The 13,637-nt window shown below is 33.9% G+C and overlaps 1 protein-coding gene across 2 annotated transcripts in view; it reads left to right on the forward strand.

The window, feature by feature from the left end:
- Positions 1-516: 516 nt before the first annotated feature.
- LOC106668571 (inhibin beta chain) overlaps positions 517-13,637 on the forward strand; it is a 135,352-nt gene continuing 122,231 nt past the window's right edge. For both annotated transcript variants that reach the window (XM_014397465.2, XM_024226857.1), the window contains exon 1: positions 517-782. In XM_014397465.2, coding sequence (XP_014252951.2) covers positions 683-782 — 100 coding nt within the window. In that variant the 5' untranslated portion in view covers positions 517-682. The remainder of the gene's footprint in view (positions 783-13,637) is intronic.

A 13,637-nucleotide genomic window follows, 5' to 3' on the forward strand; every position in this document is an offset into this window, starting at 1 on the left:
GCGCTCTTACCACAAAGGCAAAATGTAATTTTAGGGTAAACAAAAAAAAGGAAGATTTCTGGAATGACATAGAAAAAGTAATTAGGTGTACTTACATGAAAAAAATAAGTTGGGTCCATAATAACTATATATTACAAGAATAGAAGAACGAATGTGTCGGAAGTAATCTTTAGGTCTACCTTTTCATCCTTTCTTCTTTATCAAGGAGGCATGAGGAATTGAATATAGAGTGCACACCAATGCGCACGGTGATAGTAAATGTTGAAGGCACTGCGATGAAAAGGCAGATTGCATTGAACAGTCCTTTTAAAAGGGGTTCGACGAGTTTCTCGACCCCCTGCTCGGAAGTGTGACTCGAAATTATTATATCTTTCGATGTCTGGGTGTTGGGAAAATCAAAGTAGGTTAAGACGTTCAACGTCCTCGGGCGAAATCAGACATCTCTGGCCGTGCATCCCCGCCGTCGGGGATAAACGGCGTCAGCCCCCAGTGGCGGCCGTCCATCCCCAGCAGGGGTGGTTGAGGAAACCTGAGCAAGGTTGAAGTTGTAGGAGGGACACGTGGTCAAGGGTGGGAGACGCATGCGCCTCATTTTCATTCCGGTTGAGACTCCTCTCAGCACCCGGCAGTTGACTCGTGGCACCGCTATGTGTCGCTCGCGGGCCCAGACTCCTAGGTAGCTATGTCAGTGTGGACCACCACATCATGGGTGGCTGTACTATTCGTACTGGCTGCCACCGCCAGGCACAGGCACCCTCATTATCCCACAACAACAATATCAGGTACAAAATATAAAAAAAAACAAAAAACGATTGACTCGTAAAAAATTGTAAAAAAAATTTAAAAAGACCAAAATTTCATCAAATCACCTGAGTTTACATCAAATTACCATTTTGTTTCACTATACCAAAATTTATGACAAACTCGACTGCATGTCAAATTGGATGAAACAATTAAAAATCAAGAATACTCATATGAATCAATGTAAACTGTAAAATTTTGGAAAAGTAATCGGATAAAAATCCTGAAAAATGAAGATTGATTCAGATATAAAAAAAATAATTGATATGCTCTAATACAAAATTTCCAAGAGAAAGTAACGTTTTGCCGGTTATCAAAAAAAAAAAAAAATTCAAAACTTTAATGATAATGCCTTTATATTCTTTATATAAAATAAAAGTAGCCATAACCAAAATTTTTATCTTCGTCCTAATATAAACTATTCAATAGAAAACCCATACATTTCGCATACCTCTAACAAGCAAATATAAAATATACTTGTTTACTTACTTGCAAAAAATTCAAATGCAACGAATTTTCTTGCCAAGTATTTTTACAAGTTTATTGGATTTTTACGAAGCGTGCCGGCGTCAGTTTGAAACTTGATGAATTGCAGCTGTTACTGCTGCCAAAGAGAATGTGGTTATGTAAAATTTAACAATTACTTTAACCATTTTCATTAATTTGTTTGGCCACGTCTGTTGGAATAATAAGTTTAAATTGATAAAAATCTGGTTTAAAGATATGTTCTATGTATAACATCCGCATGTTACAAAAAAGTTATTTGATTATTTCTACAATGGTAGTTTTTTTTTAAATATTAAATTCCCCACACTTAGTATATATATGTAGTAACTTCTTATCAGAAGCTATAGTTCTCTACATGCGTATCTGCCAAACTAAAAATTACGAACAAGAAAATTCCTTCTTAATTATATATCAAAGCTGATAATTTAATGATTATTCCAAATATGTATTTTTTATTTGGAAACAGTTTTTTTTTCAAATCGGCACCAAATTTAGTTTTGATTAATGTCATACATATTTTGAATATGACTATTTTTTAAATCAATGACAGCCAATCTGTTTTGCCATATTTTTGTCTTTAATAATTCTTAATGACAAGGCAAATAGGATAATATACTATCAAATATGCACTGATAATTGCTAATGTAACGAAAAAATAAATGTAGGAATTAATCTGAAATTGATTTTTTTTCACAACTAGTACTTTTTAATTAGCCAACGTGTAAAGCTGAAATTGTTTTAGTTATATTTTCATTAATTAATCTTGTAACACCCGGAATTATTACTGCTTATAAAATATATTACACTAGCATATAAATATTAAATACTAAATATTAATAAAAAGGACCAGTTTTGGTGTTTAGTTATTTCGATATTCCTGTTGTAAAAACTGTAAGACTAAAAAGATTTCCAAGCTGCTTAGTCAGATATCAAATTTTACACTCTTGTAACCACTTACTTGAGTAATAATAAAAAATATATTAAAAAACATTAGAAAGTAATATTAACTAAGGCTAGAACAATCTTGAACTAAGAATTTTTAACAATTTATTTGTTGGTAAAGTTAAACGAGGCTTTTGGACTTTAGTTTATTGACAGTTAAGTGCTGCAAAATTATGTCATCATATTTTAATAATGATTAAATTTAAACTTGCATTATTTTGGGTTATTATTTGAACTAGGCCTTTGTCATTTCGTACCTTGTCAGATGTTTCATGATTCGTTTGTTTAGAAAGCTTTTTTTGTAAAAATTATTGCTCTTTACAAATTCCATTTATTTTTTCCGATTCTAAATTGTAATATATCGACAATGAAATTTAGTTTTTTGTAGAATCGTGTAATTGATTTCACTATTTTACGAAGTGATTTTCTATTTTTTATTTTATCAAAGTAGTGTATGTGTTTGTTTGTTGAGTAACTGTTTTTTCACAATACTTCCAAACAACCAATCGGATATGTTTTTTCGTATGGTGTAATTAAAGTTAATTACTCTGTACTTATATTGTATACTTTTGTAATTGAGAAAACTTTAAATAAATAATTTGCAAACTTAATTAAATTTTCTGTTTAGTATTAATTAGTTTAAAAAAGTATGTTGTGTTTATAAATATGTGGTGCTTTTGTAATTTTCTACTAGTTTCAGCAGTATTCATGAAAATAAACTCCAACGTATTTTATATTAACTTTTACTTTTTCCGATTGTGTTATTTTTGAAGATTTTTGTTGCTTTTTATTGTCCTTTACTGACAAATTGACTATTTCGAACTTTCCAATATTGTGATACACCTGCGATACATTTAAAATGATTTAAAATATCTATTTTTCACATAACATATGGGTAGATTTAAGTGAAGTGTGAAGTGAAGCTATGAAAATATTTCATTTATATTTAGAAGTCAATTCAAATTTTACTTAGTTAGATAAAATTGAATTGACGTATGAAGCAATAGTTGTTAAATTTTCCAAAAAATAATCTTTCTTCTCTAACTTTTGATAGTTGGAAAAATTCATGTTAAGATTGATTTGAGGAAACGATTTTAAATTAAATAATAAAATCAAACCGATATATAATTACCATTATCATTTAAAAATCTAATGTTAGGTAATTTGATCACAACATTTTTTGAACGTAATAATTTATTAAATTTGTTATATACTTTCATGGATTGTTGAATTATGCATTATCTTTAAACTATTTTGGGATGTTTTGTCAATAGTTTTTTTATTAGGTAAAAACTTTTAATTACCACTTACCTAAACTTACCGTTGAGCTAATTGTTAAGCTATTTTCTTAACTACTTTCATTTGAGCACTTTTTACTTAATTATATCGTCTTACTTTCTTCGATCTAAGTGTCAAGTCCATATATTTTCGACTTAACTACTAATTGGTTTGAATAATACTTTCGTATAATTACTATTTTTTTTATCAACAACTAGATTTTTAATGAACGGATCTAAATATTTAATAAGCTTATATTCCGATGATATATTATTTTTATTATTATTTGCACGTGATAGACTTATTTTAATATATTAAAATACCGTTCTTTTAAAGGTTAGGCATAATGGTAATAATGACGAGATTTGTTATTAATAGGTATAAAACATACAAACAAAATTGGCAACATTAACAACAATTTCCACTCTTAGTTTTAAGACAGGAAGCATAGTTCGGAATTCAGAGTATTTATCTTTAAGATATGATTTGCGTTCGTAAACATGTTTAGTATTTTTGAAACAATTATATCTATTATTTTATATTTAATAATTTAACTTTATATAGCTTGGCAACTACTTAATTCAGTGTACGAATAATTTTGAACCATACCCAATAATACCTAAAACAGATTGAACTAGTTTAACATGAGAAAAATATATTTATGTTGTTTTTAATATACACCATGCAATTAATATAGTTTTTCTCGTGCGCTAATGGATTGAATCTTTTCACAAAGTTAGATTATTTGGCCTATCAAGTTTCAGATAGATAGGTTCTAAATGATGTCCAGAAATTTATATCTTTCGCCTGATCGAGTGTAATTTTTGTAAAAACTTAAATACATTTAATATATTATATGTCATATGTACTAATAAATTTTAATTTGTTTCAATTTACTAACAGATTTGAATTGTGAAAAGTACATGATTATCTATTTTGTTGGTTCTTAAGATGTTCAACGAATGTACTAATCGATTTAAAATACGTTTGTTCAATTACTTTCTTTTATCTATCAAGTAAATATTTTTTTTGAAATACTATTTAAAAATTTGTAATTTTGGTCTATCTACTGTTCAAGTGAATTTCTGTAAATAATTATTAGACATTTTAAATACACATCATTTAATGGATTGTCACAACTCTAATACATTAAATATATTATACCTTGTTTTAAGACTAATCGACCTAAATGCTTTCAAATTTTGTGCAGTAATTAGCACAGTATATTTTTGGTCGCTGATTTGTATAAGCTCAAATCTGCATACGCCGCGTGTACATGCATACACGCGTTTACAGAGTTGAACCTATCACGTTTCGCAGTTCCAGCTTTTGTAATTTACAAGACATAACTGGCAGGTGTCTACAATCACACGCCTCGGGTGTTGGCAGTCCTGGGCCAGTCCTCGATATTATCCGTCCAGCCACCGAGGTTGTGTCCGGGGGCGACCAACATCTAGGTCATTTCAGCCACCAACGCAATCAGTACCTGAAACCAAACGCATTCACTGGCTCACTCACTGTTAAATAAATAATTTTTTATTCACATACCATTAGTCACTCAGTTAGCAGGGTGGAGTTTTCGATATTCCTCCATTAAACTTTTTACCTGTTGTATATCTCACCTAATGGAGAATCGAGGAGTGATCAATATTCCGCCAACGGCCCTCCTTACATATTCACGCCTATAAATACATCCACTTTTAACACCCACTAAGGACACAAACTATCAATATTATCTACAACAGTGACAATCCTGTGTCTTCCAAAAATCGAAACAGGGAACCCGGATATTTGCTTCCTTTCATGTTTGTCATATTTGCTGGTTTCCTACACGCACTCTATCTAGAACCAAGGAATTGTACCCATGGACTAGGTGGGACACATCGAGCAATTTTTCCCAACAAATCGGACACATACGCGGGCTTTGGCGCAAAAGTAAGTAACAAATCTCACATGGTCTATTCTTAATCGGGTGATGTGAACCCTCTTCTACGAGTCAGATCCTTCGCGGGCCATCCATCGAGAGGTTCTCTGCCGATCCGAACAACCGACGCTGCCACTTTCTTTTAATCGTGTTTGTTAACGCAATTTTTAGCTTCAGAGGACCATATCCTGGTGGTCAAGCCCTGAGGTTGGAGGTCCTGGCTGTAGCCGCATCGCCCACTTTTCGTTACTCTCCAGACCTATGTTTCTATGTATCAGACAATCGTCACCCGATGCCTCGATCACGTTCCCGCTTTTCAAACTCAGTATCGGCACCGACCAGTTCTAATTCGGTCAGAGAAACCTCTGATCCTTCGTCAGGTCTACATAGTCGAAGAAGGAGAATTGATACCCTCCACCTCTCCACGTACTTCGCTAGAGATTCCCTTTTGGCTTAGGACCGTATTCGCCTCTCCCTGGCTCTTTATACATAATCAAATTATCTTCCGTCGGGTGCTTTCTGAAAGGACGACAAGCCTCTCTGGGCTCGACGATACGCAAGGTCTATTAGTAGACCGACCGTCCTGGGGTCGATAAACCTTCGATCCGGTTAATCTCCTTCTCAGTGAGTAGATCTCTATTGACATCTACTGTGAAGGAGGAAAACGTCACTAACGTGAAGAAAAGCGTCCTTTTCCGGCACAACTGCTTTTGACTGCAGAACTCCTCAGGACTATTGTTAAGTGGTCACTCAAATGGGGATTACCCAATATAGCTCACTCTACCATTGTTGGAATTTTATGTTCTTCGTCTCCAGAGATACCTGCCCAGAATGAGTGGAAAGAAGAGGAAAGAAAGAACTTGAGTGTAGAGAGGAAAGAAAGAGAGAAATAAACACACTTGATGGTTCGACGCTTGGTCTTGGCTTGATGGGGAGTGTTAATCCCTGCTGCCTAATTTGCCTGTGGTGCTGCCACCTGAGGGTGAGCTGGTACGTTTCACCCAATCGGGGATTTTGTCCAAGTTGCAACATTGTGAAAATAGGATAACCCTAGGGTGGGTACTGTTGACGTGCTTATGTCAGTGTGAGGGTATGGTATGTACGTTTAGGGACCTAGTGGTATGTATGTTTCCCCAGGTCTGCATGTTGCTATCCACGAGACACTGGCGCATCCATACTGATCACAATACAAACATTATTAACACCGAGGTCTTTGGAGAGGATGTGCTCGTCACAGGGACCACTACACCCCTCAGCTCGGGCTGACGTAGTAGCCACGAGGGACCGGGACTCGCCGAACCATCGAAGTCGTGTTCTAAGCTGCTGTTCCCTACAACATATGCCGGAGAGTAGGGTAACCCTAGATGTGCACAGGGTTAATGTACCGGGAGTATAATATACATTTTTGTGTTTTTACTATTTATTTGTTTACTTTTACTATAATTTAATAGAGTTTAATTAATACGAGTAGCTCTCCGTACTTGTTCACTAATCAACGTTTCTATTTTTGTTGTTCTTACCCCATTCGTCACAATTGGTACATTATTCATATATAAATTTCAACTCGTGTAAATGATTTATCAGCATTTAGAAAAATAAACTTACGTATTTATTTCCCTGCATTCGGGTTTTTAACAAATATTTATGTAGTTTAAGTTTCATTTAGCTTGGAATAAAATTCTAGTATCTAGTATTTTGTTTTGTTCTAATAATAATTTTTACTTAGTCGAGTTTATTTTTGTTCAATACTTTATCACAATAATTTTATATATTTTGTATTTTGTACCTTCAACCTAATACATCCAGTATTAAACCTTTTCTAGTTCGAGGAGGTCGATTTTACCCGGCTTTAGTTAATTATTCAAGAAGAAGGGTTCGTTCAATTGAATTAATTTTGATGTATATATCTTGTTTTTGCCACCAATTTATGAGGTAAAAGTGAAATTTACTATCGTGCGGTTTGGTTAATGGAAAATAGAACGGGGGTAGTTTTGTGGGGGCCGGCTGTAGAGGTTTTTCTCCTCGCTGATATCTTCCTATCTGGCCTGTGCCTCATAAATGATTTTCATCGGGTCAAAATGCGTGTTTCATGCCCCGGCTTCAGTACTTGCGGAACGGAAAGGGGTAGGTGAATCATATCTCATTTAGGCCTACTCTGTACAATCTGCATTGCGTCTTTTATATCACACACAAGGTTGACGGTACGTGACCTCGGCGATGCCGGAGCGTCAAACTGCAATAGTTCTAATTGGCCTGGAACCAAACTTCGTTTTGGTATCTATAGTTAAGTGCTTGGTGAGTTGATTGTTTACTCACGAAATCTATTTCGGAAAGACTTTTCGTCAAGACCTCCGTTAAGTCGTTTAGTACGAATATCTTTACGTTCCTTGGAGAATTATATTAATACAATATAAAATTATTAGATGCAACTACTTCATTTCGGACCACATCAAATTGCAAATCATACCTATGGTTCTATCAAGTTTTAATAGTTCATAAATGCATTTCTTACTTTGTAAAGAAAATTGATAAATCACGTACTTTTTGATATCTCATACTATCAGAATTTTCACATCATCGTTTATTTTAACTTTACTCTTGGGCCGCCAATTTTCTCTCTTTATCTTCGCTAAAACGCTTTTCATCGTTCGCCATCTTCATTTGTCTATTAAGAGTTTGGAATGTAGTGATCTAACTACTGACAATTGTTCATAAACTTTTAGACCGCCCTGCCCAACTTCAGGGTAAACTACAACTGAACTCCTAATCGACCAAGGGCGGTGAATGTCCTTTGTTGTGTGATATTAGACTGCTTCGTATAGTCAATTTTAAAATAAATTATGTATGATATTGTTATCTATTATTAACCTAGGGCATGTTTCGGTGAAATTAGCTGTTTATGTTGCATGATTTACTTTACTACATTAATTTAAACATTTTATGTACCATTGTCCAAATATTTTCATACACACATAACTTTGTAATAGTTATATATTAACTTATAACTATATTAATATTTATTTTGAAAAANTGTGTGTATTGTATGGATGTATTTATGTGTATGAATGTATTTATCTGTATGAATGTAGTGTTTGTAAATAGAAGTATAAATAGAATATTGACTTGACTTAGCTTGGGGCTGAAATGACCCAGATGTCGGAAGCCCCAGTAAAAAAAAAAAAAATAATAATAATAATAATAAAAAAATAACTGCACTGAAATATTCAGATGTCCTTTTAGATAGCCCAGCTGAATTTCTCTTGGACCAATGACAAAAGAAAAAAAAGTACATGTTTAATAGTTTTTAGTCTAGTTTTAAATGTCTTCATTTTTTGAGAAAAATTATACAGAGTACCTCAGGCCCAGTTCAACTTCAAAATTTTAAATTCGACCCAACAGATCTTGAAACATCATTTTAAAGCATGTTTTACGCTGAAAACAATTGTGCATTCAGATTTTAAATTGGTCAAAAAATGACAATGTTATGGCAAAAGGAAATCGGCAGCGTAATTTCGACGAGGAGCTGAATATTTTACTATTTGTTGTCTGCTGTCTACTGTCCGAAATGTTGAAAAGGTTTTAGGTTTTCGAAAAAATAAAATAAGCTATGTTCTTTGGACTTAAAATTTTAAGCCGGATTGCTCTCATCTTGTCCAGAGACTTTGGGATTCAATCTGTAATTTATCTCTGTTAATCTTAGAGTCAATGTATTTTATTTAGAATCGAACGGTTCAGTTACCGAACGTAAAATTTCCTGAAAAACGGTTTTTTACTTTTACGTAACAGATTTTTATTGAATTTTTTATTTATACCACCAATGGTGTAGTATGTAATAATGGTGTAGCAGCCTATTATCATTGGATAGATTTTTTCTGACTTAAGAATGAACCTGTGATGAACCGTTGTAACTATCTGGTTATTAAGTGCTTTTGATGTGGGTTTTCGACCTTCTGATGTTACATATTTTGTACGAGTATAGGGGAAGAAGCCAACAAAGAAAATATTAGAAAATGGGCTCGAGCTTGGTCATTGATTTAAATGAAACATTTTTTGGTGCTATCACCAAAAATTGAAATTAGTCGGATTGACAATATTAGTCACGTGACTTAGCGCTCTTGCCAGTGGGCCTAAAGACTAATCACTGAATATTTATTTAGAAATCGTGAGATGCGGTCTGGTGTGATGTAGGTTTCAGAAAAACATTTTCTTTATCGTGCCAACGTTTCGATCTTTATTGAGATCATCTTCAGGGCCTGGGATTTACAAACATTGTTTACATATTACAATTACATTTTGGATGTGGAAAAGTGAATTTATACAATGCAGAATATATTTTATACATTCAATCAGAGTATTTAAAATATAGTATATAGTATATAGTCGACTGTCGCTGCTGCAATTTGATTCCCTAAGTCCGTACGTTAGGTTAAACCTCCATTGAGCTGTTGCTTCGCATTCGAAGATCATATGAGTGGCTGTTTCCTCCTCCTTATTACATAATCTGCAGATGGGATCATCGTTGTATATGCCCATGGGTAGATGTTTTCTCAGATGCCAGTGACCTGAGTTTGGCCCTCTCAAATTGCAGCAGTGTTTTTGCCAGTCTCGGTGAGGTTTGTTTCATCAAAAGTTTACTATGTCTAGCACCGCTAGAGTTTATCCACTTCTACTTTTGTTTTCCTTGGATCCATTCTGCGATGGAGGATTCTATATTTGTTTTTGTTATCCCAAGAATAGGTTCGGGGCCTATGTATGGTCTTGCAGATCCTCCTGTGGCCAGTCTGTCTGCTTTCTCGTTACCCAAAATTACCCAACCGGACGAGAAGTCCAATCAGTTCACATTTCATTTTTCATACTAGAAACAATTAAAGCAACATAAGCTCTGCCCGGTTTCAAACGAAAAACCAGTACCGTTGGCAACTACGAATCAGACACCTTAACTACTAGGCCACCGAGGTCCCCTTACAACAATGAATGTATGAAAATTGTTGTTCTAATTATAAGACTGAGGGTGACCAGAGAAGAAGTTAAATATTTTTTAATAAAGTTTCTTATAGTCATCTCAATATCCCTAACGTAACACTTTCCCAGACCTGAGAATCATACCAACCAAACGTCTGGCTGATTATTTTGAAAAAAACATTTTGGAGGAGTAAAGAATAGGCTTATTGCCAAAAAACTGATTCCACTGGGCTTTCTTGGTTAGCTTTGTTAATTTTTATTTTGAAATACTTGCTGTACATCGAGATAGGGGAGATGGTCATATCGAAATATGAGCATTCATTTAATACATCTATTTTTACATATATTTTTTCAGCGATTCCAATAACATGATAACATGTGCATGGTTAAAACCCAGGTGAAGTTAATGCCTTATTCAAGCTATTTATGTTGTAAGCGAGCAAATGGATTGACTACTAACTATCTCTGAACAATGTTTTCTTCTGGGGTTGTGACGCCTTCTTGTTCTCGTACTGATCCAACAGAATATTGTTTTTTTTCTATTTTTAAATTTGTTGTCTTAAATCTCTTTGTTGAATTTTACAAGGTTAGGAGCAACCCGGAAGTGACGATATAGGGCGTTGTGTTGTTCTTAACAACTATTTGGACGTAATATATGGATATGTACCTCACTGCGAACTTTCTGCATTTGGGGTCGAAGCAGCAGTCTTGTTTCGATGACATCTTTCGTCAAAAGAAAATCGTGGGTGAAATTTACTTTTGAGCCTCTAAGTTTAGAAAGCTTTCGAAGAATATCCAATTTAGTATACGTGTTAAACCAAGCATCTCTTTAATTCAATCTTTTTGCAAAGTCAATATTAAAAATATTTAACTCCAGGTCCAACTTTTTATTAGTTTAATTATATAATCTTTCAGGCTTATATCCGTTTGGTGGTTTAGGAGCAAGCCGAAAATATTTTTTTCCATCTAGTTGCTTCACATGAGTGCCCATAAGTACACAGGCCCTTAACTTGTTTGACAGTACTGTTATCAGATATTTTCAGATCATTTATGAAATCAACTCGTAATTGCCTGATTTCTTTCAGATGTTCCCTATTCATTTTGCTCCGTTAAGTAATATATGTTTGTCAAAAGGATTAGGAATTATTCCTGCTCAGAGATAAACGGCCCAATAAAGTCCCTAAAATAAGCTGGATGACCATTCTAATATATATGTACTATTATAGTAGATGACGGGGAAATGCATGGCTTACTTTCACTTTCAGGTAATCTCCATCAGTTGTGTTCTCTGTAGGACACAAATACAGACTCCTTTTTCCTTTTATCTAGCCAAAACAATCCCCGATCGAGTCCAATGAATGAAATAATTACTGTGCAGAAATGTTTCCTTTGACTGGCTTCAGAAAGGCAGGATTCCCAATCGCACTTCAAACTTTGGCCGCAACAAGATTCTCGTGTTCACCAAAAGCGTGTCTACTGTTCGCCAGTTATAACCCGACACTGTTAATATTTATTAAACTTAACTATACATAAACTATAAATAAAACTGTCGAAGTAAATATTTGCATGGATGAGAATACAATGAACTGAGTCATTATAAGCATCTATTTTCTACTATTATTCACACTTTTACTAGAAAAGAGCGTAAGTAATCGTCCAAAAAATGTATGCCCTTCTGGTTCCATTACTCGTTATTAGCGTGATATCCTTGAAATTTCCACCAAAGAAGGCCCCTGAGACTGAACTTCAGACCACATTAGAAATTTCTTTGCACTTGAGATTCACATGTATGAATTCATTTTAATCCTCGTAGCTAAGAGATTTTCAGTCTTTTCTTGTCCATGGTAAAGTACTACTAAGGCTTTTTAAGTAAAGAGAAAGGGTTCGATCAACAAATTATCAGAGCATAAGTCAGTAGAGTTAGAAAGCACTAACTAAACGCATAAACCATTTCTGATTGCGTGTTTTATACTTAGTTATGATCAATAACAGGCATTAATAGAGTCTATAAGACTCATGAGTCTTTTCTTAGACTTCTGATTTAAATAGTAGAGAGTAGGCATAGGACGTGCAAAAAAAGGAAGCAACGATATTCCAATTTAAGCCGTTCGAAAGAAATATGCCGTTGGATCTCAATTTTAATGTATCTGAGCAATGCTCTACTATTCTGGGTCATGTCTGTCAGAAGAAAATTATTAACGTTATACATGTATTTTATTTTATAAATTTTCTTATTTTTCAATTACAGTGATACTGAAAACAGAAGCTAATAATTTTAATCAAGCTAGTTAAAACTACCTTACTTTAACAACTTTTACTATTTTACTTATTGAACATGTTTTGTTTTGCTATTGCAGAGATAAATTGTTTTTATCATTTGTTTCATTGTGGTCATCAGTCACGTTGTTTTTTCTTGTTTTACCAATAACTTCCTCTCTTATGATTGCAATTTATAAAAGAATTGAATTGCAGGATTGAAGATAAGAAGGATTAAAAGGGCGAGTATGAAAAATGGTCATGTGCCATACAATAAAAACAATTCGGGATTTGGGTTACAAAATTAATTTTTGTACAATATTTACAACTTAATTTTATTAAATTTAAAAAATTGTAAATCAAAAAAATTAATTATCTTAGAAACGTATTTTGCTGTGAATTCACGCCACGACTATACGGCGCCTCCAGTTAGTAAAGGAATTGTCGAAAAAAGGGACAATGTAGCATTAAATAAATATTTGAAAATCAGTAGGGATCGATAAAGCGACAGGTGTATTTATAGGTTGTCAGTCCGGTTGCAGTTTTCTCGAAGTGATGTTCGTGTGCAAAAGCGCGGTAGTAAGCCTTGTTAAATTTGTTAGTATAATGATCTCGTGACTGAATACTTTTCAATATTTATGCCGTGAGGAATGGGTTGTTTTTGTCAATGGGGACGGGTAGATTTGGATGAAGCCGAACTCGGCTATAGCATAAATCAGTATGACACAACGATTAGGACAATAGGTCAGATTTTCAACTAATTTACCCGTTATAAATCAATTAGAATAAATTAAATAAATGGTCTTGTCTATAATTTATGAACTGTTAGAGCCAATACATGATTCATTAAAAACACTATAACGAAGTAAAAAAAAAGTACTATCAGTTGAAGTACACTCGTTGTTCACGCCTTGCGCCTTCTAATAATTAAGTGCTTTTTTGTAGTAAATTACCAATGTTATATTAT

Source organism: Cimex lectularius, unplaced genomic scaffold (assembly GCF_000648675.2).
Source record: "Cimex lectularius strain Harlan isolate CLEC.00 unplaced genomic scaffold, Clec_2.1 scaffold7, whole genome shotgun sequence".
In the NCBI taxonomy this organism is placed as follows: Eukaryota; Metazoa; Arthropoda; class Insecta; order Hemiptera; family Cimicidae; genus Cimex; species Cimex lectularius.